This window comes from Macaca fascicularis, chromosome 17, assembly GCF_037993035.2.
Source record: "Macaca fascicularis isolate 582-1 chromosome 17, T2T-MFA8v1.1".
NCBI classification, from domain to species: domain Eukaryota; kingdom Metazoa; phylum Chordata; class Mammalia; order Primates; family Cercopithecidae; genus Macaca; species Macaca fascicularis.
This window is the reverse complement of record NC_088391.1, coordinates 2,063,284-2,082,375: the sequence shown is the minus strand read 5'-3', so window position 1 is coordinate 2,082,375 and position 19,092 is coordinate 2,063,284. Positions and strand designations below refer to the sequence as shown.

General features: G+C 46.4%; 2 protein-coding genes across 5 annotated transcripts in view; one reads left to right on the top strand and one right to left on the bottom strand.

The window, feature by feature from the left end:
* TPTE2 (transmembrane phosphoinositide 3-phosphatase and tensin homolog 2) overlaps window positions 1–12,588 on the bottom strand; it is a 151,019-nt gene extending 138,431 nt beyond the window's left edge. Inside the window, 2 exon segments of the mRNA XM_065532949.2 lie at window positions 1,460–10,994; window positions 12,297–12,588. The gene's annotated coding sequence lies outside the window, so the exon portion shown is untranslated.
* Window positions 12,589–12,721: 133 nt separating this feature from the next.
* The window catches only part of MPHOSPH8 (M-phase phosphoprotein 8), a 36,780-nt gene continuing 30,409 nt past the window's right edge, over window positions 12,722–19,092 (top strand). For all 4 annotated transcript variants that reach the window (XM_074021698.1, XM_045377446.2, XM_045377445.2 and 1 more), the window contains exon 1: window positions 12,722–13,023. In XM_074021698.1, the coding sequence (XP_073877799.1) occupies window positions 12,814–13,023 (210 nt within the window). In that variant the 5' untranslated portion in view covers window positions 12,722–12,813. The remainder of the gene's footprint in view (window positions 13,024–19,092) is intronic.

Sequence of the window (19,092 nt, the reverse complement as noted above, 5' to 3'; positions counted from 1 at the left end):
CTCCTGCCTCAGCCTCCCAAGCAGCAGGGATTACAGGTGCCCACGACTATGCCCGGCTAATTTTCGTATTTTTAGTAGAGAAGGGGTTTCACCATGTTGGTCAGGCTCGTCTCCAATCTCTGACCTCAGGTGATCCGCCCACATCTGCCTCCCAAAATGCTGGGATCACAGGCGTGAGCTAGCCCGCCCGGCCTAGCTTAAAAACAAAAAAACAACCCCCCCCCCCAAAAAAAAAACTGGTAATAAGGGAATTTACTTTCCATCACTGCAATTCCAGTTTTTTTGTTTTTTGTGGGTTTTTTTTTTTTTTTTTTTTTTTTTTGAGACAGAGTCTTGCTCTGTCTCCCAGGCTGGAGTGCAGTGGTGCGACCTCAGCTCACTGCAACCTCTGCTTCCCGGGTTCCAGCAGTTCCCCTGCCTCAGCTTCCCGGGTAGCTGGGATTACAGGCGCCCACCACCACGCCGGGCTAATTTTTATATTTTTAGTAGAGACACAGGTTCACCATGCTGGCCAGGCTGGTCCCGAACTCCTGACCTCAAGTGATCGGCCCGCCTCGGCCTCCCAAAGTGCTGGAATTACAGGCGTGAGCCACCGCGCCCGGCTAATTCCTGTATTTTCATACTCAACTGTATTTTATATTAGGGCCTTGAATCCCGAGTATAATTTTGTACTCAAATATAATTTATAAATAACGCCTTAGCCTCCCAACAAGGTCAAACTAGCTGGAAACTTAAGTCCTCCCAACCACTGACATTCCCAGCCCCCAGCCCTCATCCTCAGCCCAGGTCCGAGCTCAGAGATGATCCTGCGGAGCCCAGAGGCGGGCAAGTCCCCAGGCGCGCAGGCCCTGCCCTCCAGCTTTGCCAGGGTCGGCGGCAGCGCCACGCCAGCTCGCGGGCTGGGTTGGGCTGGGTTGGGCTGGGTTGGGTGGGCGCGCCGCGGCTCAGCGCCCACTTCCGCTTCCCGTGCGGGTGGCGGCGGCTCCAGGTCCCAGCCCGGGCGCGGCACTGTGCAGCCCGCTCCCCGGTCGCAGGGGCGCCCCTCAGCTTCCCGGGGCCGCCGCCAGGGCTGCCTGCGCGGAGGGCCGGCCGCGGCCGACGTGGGTGTTAACAGTGGCCGCCCCGGCCGGCGACCCGGAGCCGAGAGCAGGCGGCGGAGCCCGAGCGGGACGTGGCCACGCTGGCGCTGCAGAGAGCGCAGACCCGCCGGGCGCCTCCAGCTGTGGGGAGCGCGCGGGGCGGAGGGAGCGGGGCGCGGGGCGGAGGGAGCGGGGCGCGGGGCGGAGGGAGCGGGGCGCGGGGCGGGCCTCGGCGTCCGGGCGGCGTGACCTTCCCGGGCCGCGGGGGAAGCGGCCGGCGCCGCCGCGCACTTGCGTCGGGACCCCTCACCGCCCCGGGGTGGCCCGCTGGGGTCGCCGGAGAATCTCGGGGTCGTCGGCCTCCTTCCCGCAGTGCCCACCTGGTGGGAACTTTGTCCTCCTTTGCCCTCAAGTCCTGTCATTTGGCCGCGGGGCGCCAGCGCTGGCAGCACGGAGCCGCTTCTGCGTGGAGACTTGCAGAGGCCGCCAGACAGCGGGCGGCTGGGCAGGGGCGGCAGGCGTTTGGGGCCGGGCAGAGAAAGCTGGAAGTCGTCTTGCTAACCTGTTCCTTGCGAGGCCCGGGAGGAGACGCACCTGGCCGGGTTCTTGGCGGCAAAACTGGTTTGCGGCTCTACGCTTTGCCTAAAGCCCGGGCTCTGGGGACTGGACGGCGAGCTGGTCGGCGGCTCCTACCGCTGCAGCTTTAGCCGGAAGCTGGGATCTTCCCGCAGCAGTTCGTGTTCCCTGATGGAAAATGAAGCCTCGTCTACTGACTCTCCCATCCAAAAAGTTAATTTCCCCAAGGATCCAGAAGGATGGGTGGTCGGCGCTGTTGTTCCTCAGTCGCACCCTGGTGTAATTTGAGAGAGGGGTCAGAGGCGCTGAAAAGATTATTTTTTTCTATTCCAAGTGCTACAGTAAGCTCATAAATCAATTTTAAATCATGCTGAACAGTCTTACTTCCTCCAAGCCCTGTGTCTTCTCCGAGCCAGCTACACATATGTGAATTAATTTTAGCCCGCTCCTTCTGAGTGAATCTGTTAGTACCCATCATGGTTTTCTATGTTAATAATTCTACTAGTGGCTATTTGTAGAACGAATGAATGAATGAATGTATTGAGACGGAGTTTCACTCTTGTTGTCCAGGCTGGAGTGCAATGGCATGATCTTGGCTCACCGCAACCTCCGCCTCCTGGGTTCAAACGATTCTCTTGCCTCAGCCTGCCGAGGAGGCTGGGATTACAGGCATGTGCCACCATGCCTGGCTAATTTTGTATTTTTAGTTGAGATGGGGTTTCTCCATGTTGGTCAGGCTGGTCTCGAACTCCCGACCTCAGGTGATCTGCCCGCCTTGGCCTCCCAAAGTCCTGGGATTACAGGTGTTAGCCACTGTGCCGGGCCTATTTGTAGAATTTAATGCTTTTAAGTTTGGTTCACCCACGGGGTTGAATTCACATGGACAGAGTGCAATGTGATGTGACTTCCCTACAAAGTTCAGAAGGAAGTGTCTGTGCCAAAAGAAGTAAGTGCATTGAGGTTTATCTGGGAGGCCACATTGGACTTGCCCCTGTCTGTCCAGTTGCCTCTGTTTTTTTCTTCCCCTAAAATGCTTGTTTGGGTGTTTTGTGTTGCTTTTGGCCAGGTTGAAATAGTCAGATTGAAGTGCTGGTTTGCAGGCACAGACCTGAAAGGACAGGACTTTGAAATGCATCCTCTGTCAGTGACTAGTTGTGTGGCCTTGGAGAAGACCTTGTCTTGTTCCAGGCCTTAGTTCGCCTTCTGGAAAAGGATGAGGACCCTGATAAACTTTCTTAGGAAGATACCAGATGACCACCACCTTTTCAGCCTAATAAATAGTCCTGCCTCTCCAAATCTAGCAACAGCATATAAATCAGTGTCTTGTACTTCTAACTTAGTTGCTTTATTAAGTACTGTGCCTTTGCTGCCACTGGTTTTAAATTTTTTGTACATAAAGGAAAATTATTGAAGTCTGCTCATTGGCAAAATGCTTCAAGAGGTTTAAAAAACTTCTCCGCGGCCAGTGTTTTCTGTTGACATTCAGGATGACATTGGTGTTGGGGAGGCACTTGGTGTTTGTCTCTGATCCAGGACAATGGGTCACATGGCTTCTTAGTGTGATGAGGAATAAATTGTTCCTTATTCACAAACAAGTTACCGTAGGGGGTTGGTCAGGGTGGTGGGAGAAATTACAAAAATAAACTTATAGGAAATAGACACAAACCTTCTTGGCAGGCTGGGAGGTTTGCGTAGCTTCAGTGAAAGATTCGCTTAAGGCAACTGAATTCTCTTAAAAGCTTAGGGCATGGATACATAGCAATGTAGAGGAGTTTATCTAAATGACTTGTTTACTCACGTGGTCCTAAGACCAACCTTTGGTCCTCTGTGGGTGCAGGACTGCTCTCAGCAATGTTAATTACCCTCTAGTGGTGTTTACTTGAGACCTCTGTCATTATATCTGTACTGAATAAATGCACAGGGTGCCAGCTTGTCAGGGCCCCTGGCTGCTACAGCTCTTTCTGTGAAGCTGCCTGGACCTCTAGTCTGCTCTTTCATGGGATACCTGTGCCTGAGTGCATTTCTTCATCTGTCGCGTGGCCAGGGTCTGCAGGTCAGACCCAGTGGTCTTTGACTGATGTCAGCATTACTAGGTATGCCGTTTCCAGGGCCTGGCTACCCAGACTGTGGCCCTCAGTGTGCAAAATGTGCAAATCCCTTGATCCATTTCTTCTTACTTAGGGAAATTAGGTGTCTCAAGCAATTCTTTCATGAATCTTGCTTTTGGTGTTGCATACAAAAGCTCATAGCCAAATCTAAGTTCATCTAGATTTTCTGCTGTGTTATCTTCTAGAATTTTTCTAGTTTGGCACTTTTATTTTTTTTCCAGAGACAGAGCCTCCCTCTGCCTAGGCTGGAGTGCAGTGGTACAGTCATGGCTCACCATAGTCTCAAACTCCTGGGCTCAAGTAATCCTCCTGCCTCAGCCTCCCAAGTAGAAGGGACGAGAGGCGCATGCCACCACACCCAGCTAGTTTTGCAGTTTTTACATTTCAATCTGTGATCGTTTTGATTTGTAAAAGGTGTAAGGTCACAAAACATTTGTGTTTTGTAAAAGGTGTAAGGTCACTGTGCACCTTCCTCCACACAACCACTTGCAAGCCATTCCCCCTCTACCTTGTGTAAAATCCGGTTTCTTTGACATTCCCTACCTGTTCTCATCACCGCCATTCACCAGCCACCAAGACCTCCCTCATTCCTGTGGTTCCTGCCTTCTTCTTCAGTGACTTCCAGCATCCTGAGCTATGGCCTGGCCTAATGCTCTGGCCGGTCACTACTAACATTTTTAGAAGTTCTGTTTGTAGTGATCTACATATGAGCACTGAAATTGAAAGAAAAAGTGAAGAATTTTTGCCTATATTTGGAAACTTTCCTTTCAATAGGTAATAAGCAGAAAGACAAAGCAAGAGAACTCTGCCTGGGTTCATTCCTAACCTTTACAAATTTGTCCAGGGTGGCTTATCTTCCTATCTCGTCCTGCAATCTACTCTCTCACTAGTATTATCTCATGCTTCCTTCTGTCTAGCACTATTCCAAAATTCTCATCCAAAGACCTTTTTTGTTTTGTTTTGTTTTGTTTAGAGAGAGACTGGGTCTTGCTTTGTTGCCCAGGCTAGTCTTGAACCCCTGCCTCCAGGTGGACTGAAGAATGCACGTGACCACAGGGCATGCTTGTGAAGCACAGCAAGAACGTCTACAAAGCAGTAGGACACTACAACGTGGCTATCTCCTCTGATGTCTCCCACTTCCAGTTCCACTTCTTTTTCAGCAACCCCCTGCAGATCCTCAACATCCTCCTGCTGCTGGAGGGAGCTGTCATTGTCTATCAGCTGTACTCCCTAATGTCCTCCGAAAAGTGGCACCAGACCATCTCACTGGCCCTAAACCTCTTCAGCAACTACTATGCCTTCTTCTAGCTGCTGGACCCCCTGGTATTGGGCAAGGCTTACTCATACTCGCTAGCCCCCAGAGAGACCTGGACCACCGTTTCTACTGAGCCCTGGGGTGATCTTAGGGATAGCATCCAGGCATCAGCCGGGGACTCCCTGGCAAGGGGCTGTTGGGTAGGAGTGGGATGGGGGGAGAAAAAAGACAAAAAAAAAAAAAAATCCAACGGAGCTTTGTATTTTTGTTATGTACTGTTTCTTTGATAACTGATGTGATAATGAGGAAAAAAGTCATATTTTTATACCCCCCCCCCAAAAAAAATGTGTTAAGACTTGTTTTGTGGCATAGCCTATGGTCTATGCTGAAGAATATTTCTTATGTGCTTGAGAAGGTCTTTTCTGCTATTGTTGAGTGTTCTGCTTAGGTTTGTTAGATCCAGTTGGTTTATAGTGGTTGTTAAGTCCTGTTTCTTTCTGGATCTTCTGTGTGGGTGTTCTATCCATAACTGAAAGTGGAGATTTGAAGTATCCTAATATTGTGTTGGTGTCTAATTCTATTGTCAATTATCTCAATGTTTGCTTCACATATATGGGAGCTCTGATGTTAGGTTCACATACAATTGTTATATTTTCTTGGTGAGTTGACCCTTTTATCAGTGTATGATACCCTTCGTCTCTTGTGAGCATTTCTGTCTTCAGTCTATTTTGTCTAAGTATTGCTGTCTCTGCTCTTTTTTGGTTACGATTTGCATTGGAATATCTTTTTCCATTCTTTCACTTTCAACCTACATAAGTCTTTAGGTCAAAAGTGAGTCTCTTGTAGACAACATAATTGGATCTTGATTTTTTAAAAACCCATTCAGCCAATCCTGTGTCTTTGGATTGAAGTCTTTAATCCATTTTCATTGAAAGTAATTATCATAGGGAAGGCCTTACTATTGCCATCTTGTTAACTGTTTACTGTGGGTCTTATAGGTATTTTGTCCCTTTTCCTCCCTTGCTGCCTTCCTTTGTGTTTCATGAATTGGTTTCTTTTTGTGTTGACATGCTTTGATTCACTCTTTATTTCCTTTTGTGTATCTTCTATAGGTAGTTCTGTTGTTGTTACCATGGAGATTATATAAAACATTAAAATTAGAAAAATCTATTTTAAACTGATAAGAATGTAATTTTGGCCAGGCATGGTGGTTCCTGCATGTAATCCCAGTACTTTGGGAGGCCCAGACGGGTGGATCACCTGAGTTCAGGAGTTCGAGACCAGCCTGACGAAACCCCGTCTCTACTAAGAATACAAAATTAACCAGGCGTGGTGGTGCATGCCTGTAATCCCAGCTACTTGGGAGGCTGAGGCAGGAGAATTGCTTGAACCCGGGAGGGAGAGGTTGCAGTGAGCCAAGATCACACCATTGCACTCCAGCCTGGCAACAAGAGCTAAACTCCATCTCGAAAAAATGAAAAAGAATGTAACTTTAATCAGATATAAAAATTACTCCTTTTTATATCTCCTGCTGCCGCTTTATTATTGATGTCACAAATTACGTCTTTTGAAATTGTGTATTAACGTAGATTTATAGTTATATTATGCTTTTATCTTTTAAATACTATATTAGAATTAAAATTGATTTACACATAAACATTACAATACTCTGTGGTTCTAAAATTGTCTATATGTTTACCTTTACCAGGAAGCTTTATATTTTCCTATGTTCTTACATTGCTTTCTAGAATGCTTTCATTTCAACTTGAAGGACACTTCAGTATTCTTTGTAGAGTGGGTCTACTGGTAATGAGCTCCCTCAGCTTTTGTTTATCTGGGAAAGACAATTTCTCCTTCATTTTTGAATGACAGTTTTGTTCAGGTATTTTTTTGGCTGGCAAAGGGTTTTTTTCTTTCTTTTTAAAATTACTTTGAATAGATAATCTTGCTCCCTTCTGGCCATTAAGGTTCCTGCTGAGGTATCTGCTGATCATCTTATAGGAGCTCCATTGCATATGTTCAGTCACTTTTCTTTTGTTGCTTTCAGGATGCTCTTTGCAATTTTGACAATATGTGATTATAGCATGACTCTATGTGGGGCTCGCTGGGATTATTTTTGTTGGAGTTTGTTGAGCTGCTTGAATTTGTATGGCAATTTCTTTCCTCAAATTTGGGAAATTTGGGGTCTGATATGGTTTGGCTGTGTCCTCACCCAAATCTCATCTTGAATTGTAACTTCCACAATTCCCATGTGTTGTGGGAGGAACCTGGTGGAGGTGATTGAATTATAAGGGTGAGTCTTTCCTGTGCTGTTCTCGTGATAGTGAATGAGTCTCATGAGATCTGATGATTTAAAAAAAAAAAAAAAAAAGATAGGAGTTTTCCTGCACTAGCTCCCTTCTCTTGTCTGCTACAGTGTGAGATGTGCCTTTCACCTTTTGCCATGATTGTGAGATCTCCCCAGCCCCGTGGAATTGTGAGTCCAATAAACCTCTTTCTTTTGTAAACTGCCCAGCCTCAGGTATGTCTTTATCAGCAGCATGAAAACGGACTAATACAGGCTCATTATTTCTTCAGGCAGGATCTCAACCCTTTCTCTCTTCTATGTTTGGGATTTCCATAATCCATATGTTGTTTCATTTGATGGTGTCCCATAAGCTCCTTAAGTTCCCTTCATTTTTCTTCATTTATTTTCCCTCAGACTCAATAATTTCAAATGAACTGTTTTCAAAGTTACTGACTCTTCTCTTTGGTCAAGTATGAACCCTCCAGTGAATTCTTCCATTCAGTTATTATATTCTTCAGCTCCAGAATTTGCATTTGGTTCTTTTCTATAGTTTCTGTCTCTTTGTTGATATCCTCATTTTGTACATGCATTGTTTTCCTGATTTTGTTTTGTGGGGTATGGTCTCTTTTAGCTCATTGAGCATCTTTAAGATGATTATTTCGGATTATTTGTCAGGTAATTAACAGATCTCCATATCTTTAGGGTTGGTTTCTAGAGATTTATTTTGTTTCTTTGAGCCATGTTTCTCTGCTTTGTATGCCTTGCAATCTTTTTGTAAGCTTTGGGCATTTCAGTCTGGCTTTATACAGGGTAAGACCTTCACCAGTCAACCAGCTAGAGATTCTAGGGCTTTTTCCAACTTTTTTTTGGCAATAGGTCTTCTCTGGGCTGTGTATATAATTCCTCAATTAAAGGTTTACTTGCCTCTTTTCTGCAGCCCATAATCTCTTGCTCCCCTTGGTGTCTGTCTGTGGTACTATAGTCTTATTGTTGCCGTAAGAAGCTGTGGCGCTCACCTTTGATCTCAGTGATCCCAGCCTGGCATTTAACCCGCTGTTCCCATCAGCACTGCAAGTCAGGAGAGAGAGAAATCTGCTCCTTAGGCAGACTGTCAAAAGGCCTGCGCATTGGACTCATGGTTGGTTCCTTTCTCTTTTTCTCTCTTGAGGGAGAAGAGGATTGGAAATTTTCTCCCAATTATACCACAATGTGCTAGGGATAGGGAATAGCTAGGGTGACAAATAATCTCTCCTTGACCTCACTTTAGTCAGATTCCTCTGAACCCTCTACTTAACCAGGACTTGACCTTTGAGCTCCTGTATTCATCTTTGCATCACAAAACTGTTTCTTGCAGTCTTAGCAAGAATCCTCCACTCTTGACATCTAATCAAATTCATCATCCTCCACCATCCTCCAGATGACATTCGATCACCCTGGCCTGCCTTCAGCAAGAATCCTGTCACATCAGTTTTACCAGAATGTCACCCTTCCCTTGACGTTGCCTCTTAGTAATTTTCCATCCAATGCCCGCCTCCACCCCACCCCACCACCGCCCTGCACTCTGCTCTTTGACTGTAAATCCTCGCTTGTCTTGCTGTAACTATGACAATTGTCCTTGCTTATCTTTACCAATGGCAAGTAAAATGCCACACAGTTTCCTACCTGTTGCATCTCTTGGCTTTGTGCACCTTTGGGTGCTGCAAACTCTCGACTGGTTTTTGGAGTTCTCAGAAAGGCAGTTTTGTCCATATGATGTTGTTAAGCTGATGTTTCTGTGGGAGGATGAGGGTCTGGGGTTTCCTATTCTCCATCTTGCTTATATTGCTTAGCACACTGTTACTTCGTACGTACCTCAAAACTGGACTTTTTTGTTTTCTTTTTTGGAGATGGAGTCTCACTCTGTTGCCCAGGCTGGAGTGGAGTGGTGCGATCTCAGTTCAAGCTATTCTCCTGCCTTTGCCTCCCCAGTAGCTGGGATTACAGGTGCGCACCACCATGCCTGGGTAATTTTTGTATTTTTAGTAGAAACGGGGTTTCACCATGTTAACCAGGCTGATCTCAAACTCCTGACCTCAGGTGATCCACCTACCTGGGACCTCCCAAAGTGCTGGGATTACAGGCGTGAGCCATCACACCTGGCCCAAAACTGGACTTTTTTGATCTTCCTCTCCAAAACCTGCTTTACCACCGTGTTCCTTAAACAACAAAAAGATAACACCTGCTGCCATACAGTACTTAAACTAGAAACTTAGGAATCATCCTTACCTCTGCTCTCTCCTGCCATGTCAAATTATTAACCAAGTATTCTTGATTTTGCTTCATAAATAGCTCCCGGACTGAGCTGGTCTCGGCATTTCCTGAGGCCTCCCCAGCCAAGCCGAACTGTGAGTGAATTAAACCTGTTTCCTTTTTTTTTTTTTTTTTTTTGAGACGGAGTCTCGCTCTGTAGCCCAGGCTGGAGTGCAGTGGCCGGATCTCAGCTCACTGCAAGCTCCGCCTCCCGGGTTCACGCCATTCTCCGGCCTCAGCCTCCCGAGTAGCTGGGACTACAGGCGCTGCCACCTCGCCCGGCTATTTTTTGTATTTCTTAGTAGAGACGGGGTTTCACCGTGTTAGCCAGGATGGTCTCGATCTCCTGACCTCGTGATCCGCCCATCTCGGCCTCCCAAAGTGCTGGGATTACAGGCTTGAGCCACCGCGCCCGGCCAAACCTGTTTCCTTTATAAGTTACCCAGTCTCTGGCAGTTCTTTATAGCAGTATGAAGAAGGACTAATACAGGATCTTATTCTGTGTCATCGAGGCTGGAGTGCAGTGGTGCTCAGGCAAGCCACAATCCTCCTGCCTCAGCCTCCAAATAGCTGGGACTACAGGTGCGTGCCACCACGCCCAGCTAGTTTTTTTGTTTTGTTTTTTTTATCTTTGTAGAGATGGGGTCTCACTATATTGCCCAGGCTGGTCTTGAACCCCTGGCCTCAAGGTCTCAGGTGATCCTCCACCTCAGCCTCCCAAATCACTCACTGGGATTGGGATTACAGGTATGAGTCACTGTGCCTGACAGACAGACATATATATATATATATATATATATATATATATATATATATATTTTTTTTTTTTTTTTTTTGAGACAAGGTCACACTCTGTCCCCCAGGTTGGAGTGCAGTGCAGTGGTGCAATCTCAGGTCACTGCAACCTCTGCCTCCCAGACTCAACGGATCCTCCTACCTCAACCTCACGAGTAGCTGGGGCCACTGGCATGCACCACCATGCCCAATTTTTTGTATTTTTGGTAGAGACAGTTTTGCCACATTGCTCAGCCTGGTCACGTACTCCTGAGCACAGATGATCCTCCCACCTCAGCCTCCCAAAGTTCTGGGATTACAGGTATGAGCCACCAGGCCTGGCCTTATGTATTTTTTAATTGAAAATTTTATCATGAATATATGTACTTAAATTTTATTTAAAAACACATAAAAGCAGAGAATAGTGTAATAAACCCATTAAGATTTAAAATATTTTAAATGTTGCCATGTTTTTCATCTCAAATTGTTATAAATCTAGAACAATCTTCTCCTCCCTCTTTTTCCTTTAATTGGAAGAAACAGTCAGTTGTCCAATAGGATATCCCACATTCTGGATTTGTCTGATTTGTTTCCTTTTCTTCTTTCCCTTTTCTTCTTTCCTGTAACTGGAAATTACACTTAAAGGCCTGAGCATATTAAGGATCAACATTTCTGTCAACAGAAAGCATACAGTCTGGTTGTTCCACTTTTAGTAATGCTAACATTGATCAGTGGACTTTCAAATGTGAAGCTAGATTTCCCCTACAACCAACAAGTAATCTGTGGATCAATAGTGCCTTGTGAATATCCAGTTCCTCATCACCCTTTCCTATAATGCTTTGTTCCCTAGATCTTGTGCACACATTATTGTGATTTTTCTTTTTTTTTTTTTTTTTTTTGAGACGGAGTCTCACGCTGTTGCCCAGGCTGGAGTGAGTGGCGCGATCTCGGCTCACTGCAAGCTCCGCCTCCCGGGTTCCCGCCATTCTCCTGCCTCAGCCTCCTGAGTAGCTGGGACTACAGGCGCCCGCCACCGCGCCCGGCTAATTTTTTGTATTTTTAGTAGAGACGGGGTTTCACTGTGGTCTCGATCTCCTGACCTTGTGATCCGCCCGCCTCGGCCTCCCAAAGTGCTGGGATTACAGGCTTGAGCCACCGCGCCCGGCTATTGGGATTTTTCTAATTCCAACTTTTCTTCTATATTTATCTGGAATTCTGTAAAAATGAGCTGTCTCCCATCAACTAATTATATGGGTAATATTTTTACAGTTTTAAAATACCTAATTGTTAGTATTGGTGTGTGTCTTCCTGGGACTCCTTCCTGTGGGTCCTAGGAAGGCATACTCCGCTCTGCTGATCTTTGTATTTGTTACTAATGCCTTCTGTAGTGATGGTACATAGGATGCATTTAATAAGCTCAACAGTGTATCATCGAGTACTATCCTATTAAAGCTGAGTGAAAAAAAATATATCATTGAGTCAACTCGAAGATCTGGTGATTCTCTGCGAAAGGATTTGCCGGACTATAGATTATGCTTCAGTTAAAGCTCAGAGACTTGACAATGAGGCTTATCTTACAAATTAAGTCCAGTGTTCAAAGAAACAAAAACAGAGTTTGATGCCATAAAGATTTCAGTTGCATATCCGAAATTCAAAGTGAGAAAAACACATTATCCTTAAGTGTATCTTCCTAGCAGTTTTTCGCTAACTTTGGGTGGCGTAATTTTTGTCAACTCTTCGCAACGTGAACAAATACTTTTCATCACGTCCTTCTCCGATATTTTCAACGAAAACGCAAAGGGCGCTAGACCTTGAAAAACGGATGCTTTTTGGGCCGCTACGTTTCCTTGTCTTTAAACAACACTTATTAAAATACACGAACACTGTGAGTTATGTTTGATTGGATCATCCACACGTGCTAAACCTACCAAAATCCTATATGACTTCTGGGAGGCCGGTCCGCTCGGCTGGGGTTTCCGCAGCAGCGGGGTTCCCTTTCCTAGAAAGTCCGCGGCTCCGGCCCTCCCGGCGCCCGCACCTGAGGCTTCCTCGCCGGGGGATCAGGCACTGTCAGCTCCTCCGGGCCGCCCTCCGCCCTGGGAGCCCTCCGCCCGCACGACCCTCCTCCTCCCCAGCGTCGCCCGCCTCGCCCGCTCCCCTCCCATCCTCGACCTTTTCCGCCACAGCTACCCGCCGTCTCGACGCTCTTCCGCCCGGGGCGCCCTCCCTGCCCCGCCCACCTGCTTCCCGCGGGCTCCGCGTAGCTGCGCCGCGCCCGCCTTTCCACGACTGGCTTCTGTTCCTGTCACTCTAGGGTCCGAGCCCGCCATTGGTCGGCTTCCGTTACGCCGCCGATGTGGAGTAGGGCCGAGCGCGGAACGCGAGGGGCTGCTGGGGTGTGTGTGTCGCAGCGGGTTTTCCACGGCGGTTTGCGGAGCTGCCGGGATGGAGCCGGTTGCGGAGGGAGCGAGTGTGACCGCAGTCCCTATGACAGCTGCCGACAGCACTGAGGAGTTGGCCGAAGTCGAAGGAGTTGGAGTCGTGGGCGAGGATAATGACGCAGCCGCGAGAGGAGCGGAGGCCTTTGGCGACAGCGAGGAGGACGGCGAGGATGTGTTCGAGGTGGAGAAGATCCTGGACATGAAGACCGAGGGGGTACGTGGGGGGGCCCCGGCGCGGGATGGGCGGGGAGCTGCGGGCCCGACGGGGAGGACGCGAGCTGGAAACAGCGCGGGCGGACCCAAAACAGGGGCAGGGGAGGAATGTGAGAGTTGAGTGCAAGCACGCGAAATCGTGGGAAAAGCGAAGTGACGTTTCCGAGTGCACGCTTAGGACCGAGTCTGGGAGGGAAGCTTCAGCGAATTTTGCAGGATCGCTTTGGCCTAAGAGACGAAGCAGTCTGGGATGTGGTGTGTGGTGATCACAAGGCTGCAGGCAGCTGGTGAAGGACTTCTGTAGTCGCCAGTATTGGGGCATGTGGTTGGAGCTGCTGCCCTTTGGAGTGATGGGATAGTGAAGTAATGCTTCTCGTCATGGTCCACTGTCCTCGCCATCGCTCCAGTGGTTTCCAAAACCTTAACTGACTCCCTGGTTTAAAATCTTCCGGAATTTTCATTTGCCCTCGGAGTAAAATCTCAATCTTACCCAGAGGGTGGCATTGAAAGGCTTTCATAAGCTGATCAGCATCATCCCTCCCTCCCCTATGCGTTGTATAGATCGCAGCCACACAGACATACTTGAAATTCATCACACCATGCCTTGGTGTTTCCTGTTCTCCTGGCCTGGACAGTTCTCTGCCCTCTTCTTCTGGTGAAATCTCACTCCATCTTCCAAGGCCTCGGGGTGTAGTTCTCTGGGAAAGCGTTTTCTGACCCTAACCTCTGCAGAGGGAGGAGCTTCTCATCTCTGCCCTTTTTACTTTTTGTATTGACCTCTGTGAAGGCATGTAAGCCATTCTCGTTCTTTCTCTGTCTCTCCTGCTTTATGTGGGCTCCTTTAATCCAAGGGGAAACATGGACAATAAGAAAATCATCTGTTTCAGTAGATGGATGTGAGGTACCCAAAGGGCCCCACAGTGGTCATTCTCTATGTTGTGTTCTTTTCATTGTCTCTTATTTCCCATTGGTCATATGCTGCCTTGTGTCATTTTTTTGCCTATTCATTCAGCATTTTTGAAATCAACTACTGTATATGCCAGGTGCTGTGTTAGGTCCGGACAATATTGAGATTAATTGAAGCATACACAGTTGCTAACGGGGGAAACTTTTCCTGTCTGTGGGGAGTTAAGTAATTAAGATCTGATGTCATTAATATTGTTAATTGCAATAAAGATGGAAATGTTTTATGTATAATTTCTCCAAATATATTGTAAGCACCTTGAGGTGAAAGGAGGAGCCACTGTTAGACTATTTTGTATCACTTGCATTTAACACAATACTAGGCATGCAGGAGGTATTTGAAAAACATTTGGCTAGGGCCGGGCGCAGTGGCTCATGCCTGTAATCCTAGCACTTTGGGAGGCTGAGGCGGGCAGATCACGAGATCAGGGGTTCGAAACCAGCCTGGCCAACATGGTGAAACCCTGTCTCTACTAAAATACAAAAAAATACAAAAATTAGCTGGGCGAGGTAGCGAGCGCCAGTAATCCCAGCTACTCAGGAGGCTGAGGCAGGAGAATTGCTTGAACCCCAGAGGCGGAGGTTGCAGTAAGACGAGATTGTGCCACTGCCCTCCAGCCTGGGCGATGCCCTCCAGCCTGGGCGACAGAGGGAGACTCCATCTCAAAAAAAAAAAAAAAAAAAAAATTGGCTACAAGGATAAAAATCTTTAGAATTAAGATGATTCTCATTCATACAGTGTTTAATTTTGCCAGCCTCAAAGATTGTAAGCATTGTGTACCTAAAGCCTCACCAGTCTAAAGAGGGTGAAACTAAGAAACTTATATGTGTAAGGCAATTAGGCTTTAGTGCTGTGAGTTAAAATTCAAGTTCTTGCATTTTTAGGTGCTCTTGTGAAGGAGTGATTTATAAGATTAAAGGTGGCCGGGCGCGGTGGCTCAAGCCTGTAATCCCAGTACTTTGGGAGGCCGAGACGGGCGGATCACGAGGTCAGGAGATCGAGACCATCCTGGCTAACACGGTGAAACCCCGTCTCTACTAAAAAATACAAAAAAACTAGCCGGGCGAGGTGGCAGGCGCCTGTAGTCCCAGCTGCTCGAGAGGCTGAGGCAGGAGAATGGCGGGAACCCGGGAGGCGGAGCTTGCAGTGAGCTGAGATCCGGCCACTGCACTCCAGGCTGGGCGACAGAGCAAGACTCCATCTCAAAAAAAAAAAAAAAAAAAAAAAAAAAAGATTGAAGGTGATATGGCTTGGCTGTGTCCCCACCCAGAGTCTCATCTTGTTGTATTCCCCATAATCCCCACGTGTCAAGGGCGGGACCAGGTGGAGGTAGGATCATGGGAATGGTTTCTCCCATGCTGTTCTTGTGATAGTGAGTCTCAATCTGGTGGTTTTATAAGCGTCTGGCATTTCCCCTGCTTGCACTCAGTCGATCCTGCCACCCTGTGAAGAAGGTGCCTGCTTCTCCTTTGCCTTCCACCATGATTATAAGTTTCCTGAGGCCTCCCCGGCCATGCTGAACTGAGTCAATTAAGCCTCTTTCCTCTATAAATTACCCAGTCTCGGGTATTTCTTCGTAGCAGTATGAAAATGGACTAATACAAAAGGTGTTTAGCGGAACAGGACTATGGCAGTTTTCACTGCTGAGTGAACCAGCCGGTTAGTTAGCCACCTAGCCATTGACAAACTTAAGGGCCCTGCTAGCGGTTTGTTAGGCCTCCTTATAGTCTAGTCTATAGTCTATAATCAGAAACACTTAGAATTGATTCACTTTTTACTAGTTCGTAATATTTCTTGATTCTAACTATATGTGTGAATAATTAACATAAGAACTGTGGAAATACATGCATACACCACTATTCCAAATTATTATAATTTATTTGGGGTAATAGAGTAAGCAGAAAATTAAATTCTAATACTGTATATTGCTTAATTTCCTTTTTTGTTTTTTTTTTTTTTTTTGAGACAAGTTCTCTGTTGCCCAGGCTGGAGTGCATTGGCATAATCATGGTTCTCTGCAGCCTTGACCTCCCAGGCTCAAACAGTCCTGCCACCTCAGCCTCTCAAGTAGATGGGACTATAGGTGTGCTCTACTGCGACTAATATTTTAATTTTTTGTAGAGATGGGGTCTCCCTACGTTGCCCATACTGGCCTTGAACTCCTGGGCTCAAGTGATCCTCCACCCTTGGCCTCCCAAAGTGCTGGGATTTACAGGTGTGAGCCACTGTGCCAGACCAGTTTTTTTATATTTTTAACAAACATTTTAAACTGTTGCTCTAGTGTATATGATCTGGTAGAACAGGGGCCTGCCTTTTGGTTTGGCTCACTGATTAAAGGAAACTTTGGCCACCAAGAAATAGACTACCTCTGGAATTTTGAAGTCAAATTTATAAATCCTAGGGCCATCATGCAATTTCCTAATACATGGCAAAACCCTGGACAATTTTTTGGATTTACATGACTCCATACAAGGACATGGAATTCAGGGATTTCATCTGTATTTGTATACTGCCATGCTCCTAAAACTCAAAAGGTTCCTGAAACATAGTGGCTACGTTCAATAACTATTTGTTGAATGAGTGAATGAATGAAGTACACCAGTTGAAGTAAAGGGTAACAATTATCAGTAAATTAAATCTGGAGCTATTGAAAATTGTTCTTAATATCCTCCTTCTCATCAATTAGCTCAAATTTCATTGATAACTAGCATTAGATTAATAACTATGTTAATGTAAAAGGTAGTTTTCTAGTCTCCACTGCTTTTTAAAAATTATCAGAAATGTTGTAAGAATTAGATAGACTCTCGTGTACCTTCACCCCGATTCTCCAGTTGTTAATCATTTATCTATTTGTCTTTTTTTTCAGTTTTTTTTTTTTTTTGAGACGGAGTCTTGCTCTGTAGCCCGGGCTGGAGTGCAGTGGCCGGATCTCAGCTCACTGCAAGCTCCGCCTCCCAGGTTTAGGCCATTCTCCTGCCTCAGCCTCCGGAGTAGCTGGGACTACAGGCACCCGCCACCTCGCCCGGCTAGTTTTTTGTATTTTTAGTAGAGACGGGGTTTCACGGTGTTAGCCAGGATGGTCTCGATCTCCTGACCTCGTGATCCGCCCGTCTCGGCCTCCCAAAGTGCTGGGATTACAGGCTTGAGCCACCGCGCCCGGCCTTTTTTTTCAGTTTATATACATTTTTGTCTGGCCCATTTGAAAGTGGTGTTTTTAAGGGCTATGTTGAATAATGCATTTACCACCATTTTTATGCACACACACAAATAAGGATCATTTTTGTTCCCATGACCCGTTAGCATATTGATTTGCAGTTTATAATAACTCTTCATATGATGCTTATTCTTTTTTTTTTTTTTTGAGACGGAGTTTCACTCTCTCGCCCAGGCTGGAGTGCAGTGGTGTGATCCCAGTTCATTGCAGCCTCTGCCTCCCGGGTTCAAGCAATTCTCCTACCTCAGCCTCCTGAGTAGCTGGGACTACAGGTGCGCACCCCAATGCCTGGCTAATTTTTTGTATTTTTAGCAGAGATAGGGTTTCACTGTGTTGGCCAGGATGGTCTTGATCTCCTGACCTCGTCATCCACCCACCTTGGCCTCCCAAAGTGCTGGGATTACAGGCTTGAGCCACCGCTCCTGGCCCTGATGTTTATTCTAAAACCAAATATATTGCTTTCTTCTAGGCAGTTCTGCGTGCTGTTGACTAAGATTTCTTTTCTTTCCCCCCATTCATGCAAGCTTAGCTGTGCTGTCTCATCTTTAATTTCTTCAGTTTTAATTATGCTTTTACAGAAGACAGAAGCTCTTACAAAGTTGTATACAATAGTTTTCCTTTTGTATATTATTTTGCCCGAAAGAATATGCATATATTCTCAATGGATAAAATCACCATCTTCCCACCCATTTAATGTAGCTGAACAATAAGACTGCATTGATGTACTCTTAACTATTATTTTAAGATTTTAAGACTTTTCAGGCTTATCTTTAAAAGTTAAGATTTTGAGGCCAGGAGTGGTGGCTCACGCCTGTAATTCCAGCACTTTGGGAGGCCAAGGCGGACGGATCATGAGGTCAGGATATCGAGACCATCCTGGCCAACATGGTGAAACCCCGTCTCTACTAAAATACAAAAAATTAGCTGGGCATGGTGGTGTGCGTCTGTAGTCCCAGCTACTCGGGAGGCTGAGGCAGGGGAATCACTTGAACCCAGGAGGCGGAGGTTGCAGTGAGCCAAGATCGCGCCACTGCACTCCAGCCTGACAGAGCAAGACTCCGTCTCAAAAAAAAAAAAGTTAAGATTTTCAATCTGTTCTTTTTCTGATATTTCTTGAGTTCAGATTCTACTCAGTGCTCGTACTTGATCTTTTTACACAGATAACTGAATGATTGAAGGGCAGTATGGGTACGATTGAAGGGTAAAATGGGTGGGAGCAGTTCTTGGCATTTCGCTTGGAAAGTTTATTGCCTTGGTGGTGGTGTGAAGAAAATCGGGCAAGTGTTAAGTGTGTAGCTAGAATGGTGCTGTGCAGTTCATGTTGACAGTCAGGTTTTATATTCCTGATTCTCAGTGAGATTGGGTATTGAGCAGAAAAGATAAACCAGACATCTGAAGAAGCAAAACTTTGCAATATATATTACAAAGATTTAATTGCCTTTAAAAGTATTAGAGAGATTCTTATAGATGAGCAAGAAAATGGGTAAAAGACACAACAGGTAATTAATGTTTTATTGTGGTTATGTATATATATCGTAAAATTAGCCATTTCAGCCATTTCTTTTTTTTTTTTTTTTTTTTTTTTTGAGACGGAGTCTCGGTCTGTCGCCCAGGCTGGAGTGCAGTGGCCGGATCTCAGCTCACTGCAAGCTCCGCCTCCCGGGTTCACGCCATTCTCCTGCCTCAGCCTCCCGAGTAGCTGGGAATACAGGCGCCCGCCGCCTCGCCCGGCTAGTTTTTTGTATTTTTTAGTAGAGATGGGGTTTCACTGGGTTAGCCAGGATGGTCTCGATCTCCTGACCTCGTGATCCGCCCGTCTCGGCCTCCCAAAGTGCTGGGATTACAGGCTTGAGCCACCGCGCCCGGCCTCAGCCATTTCTTAGTATGCAGTG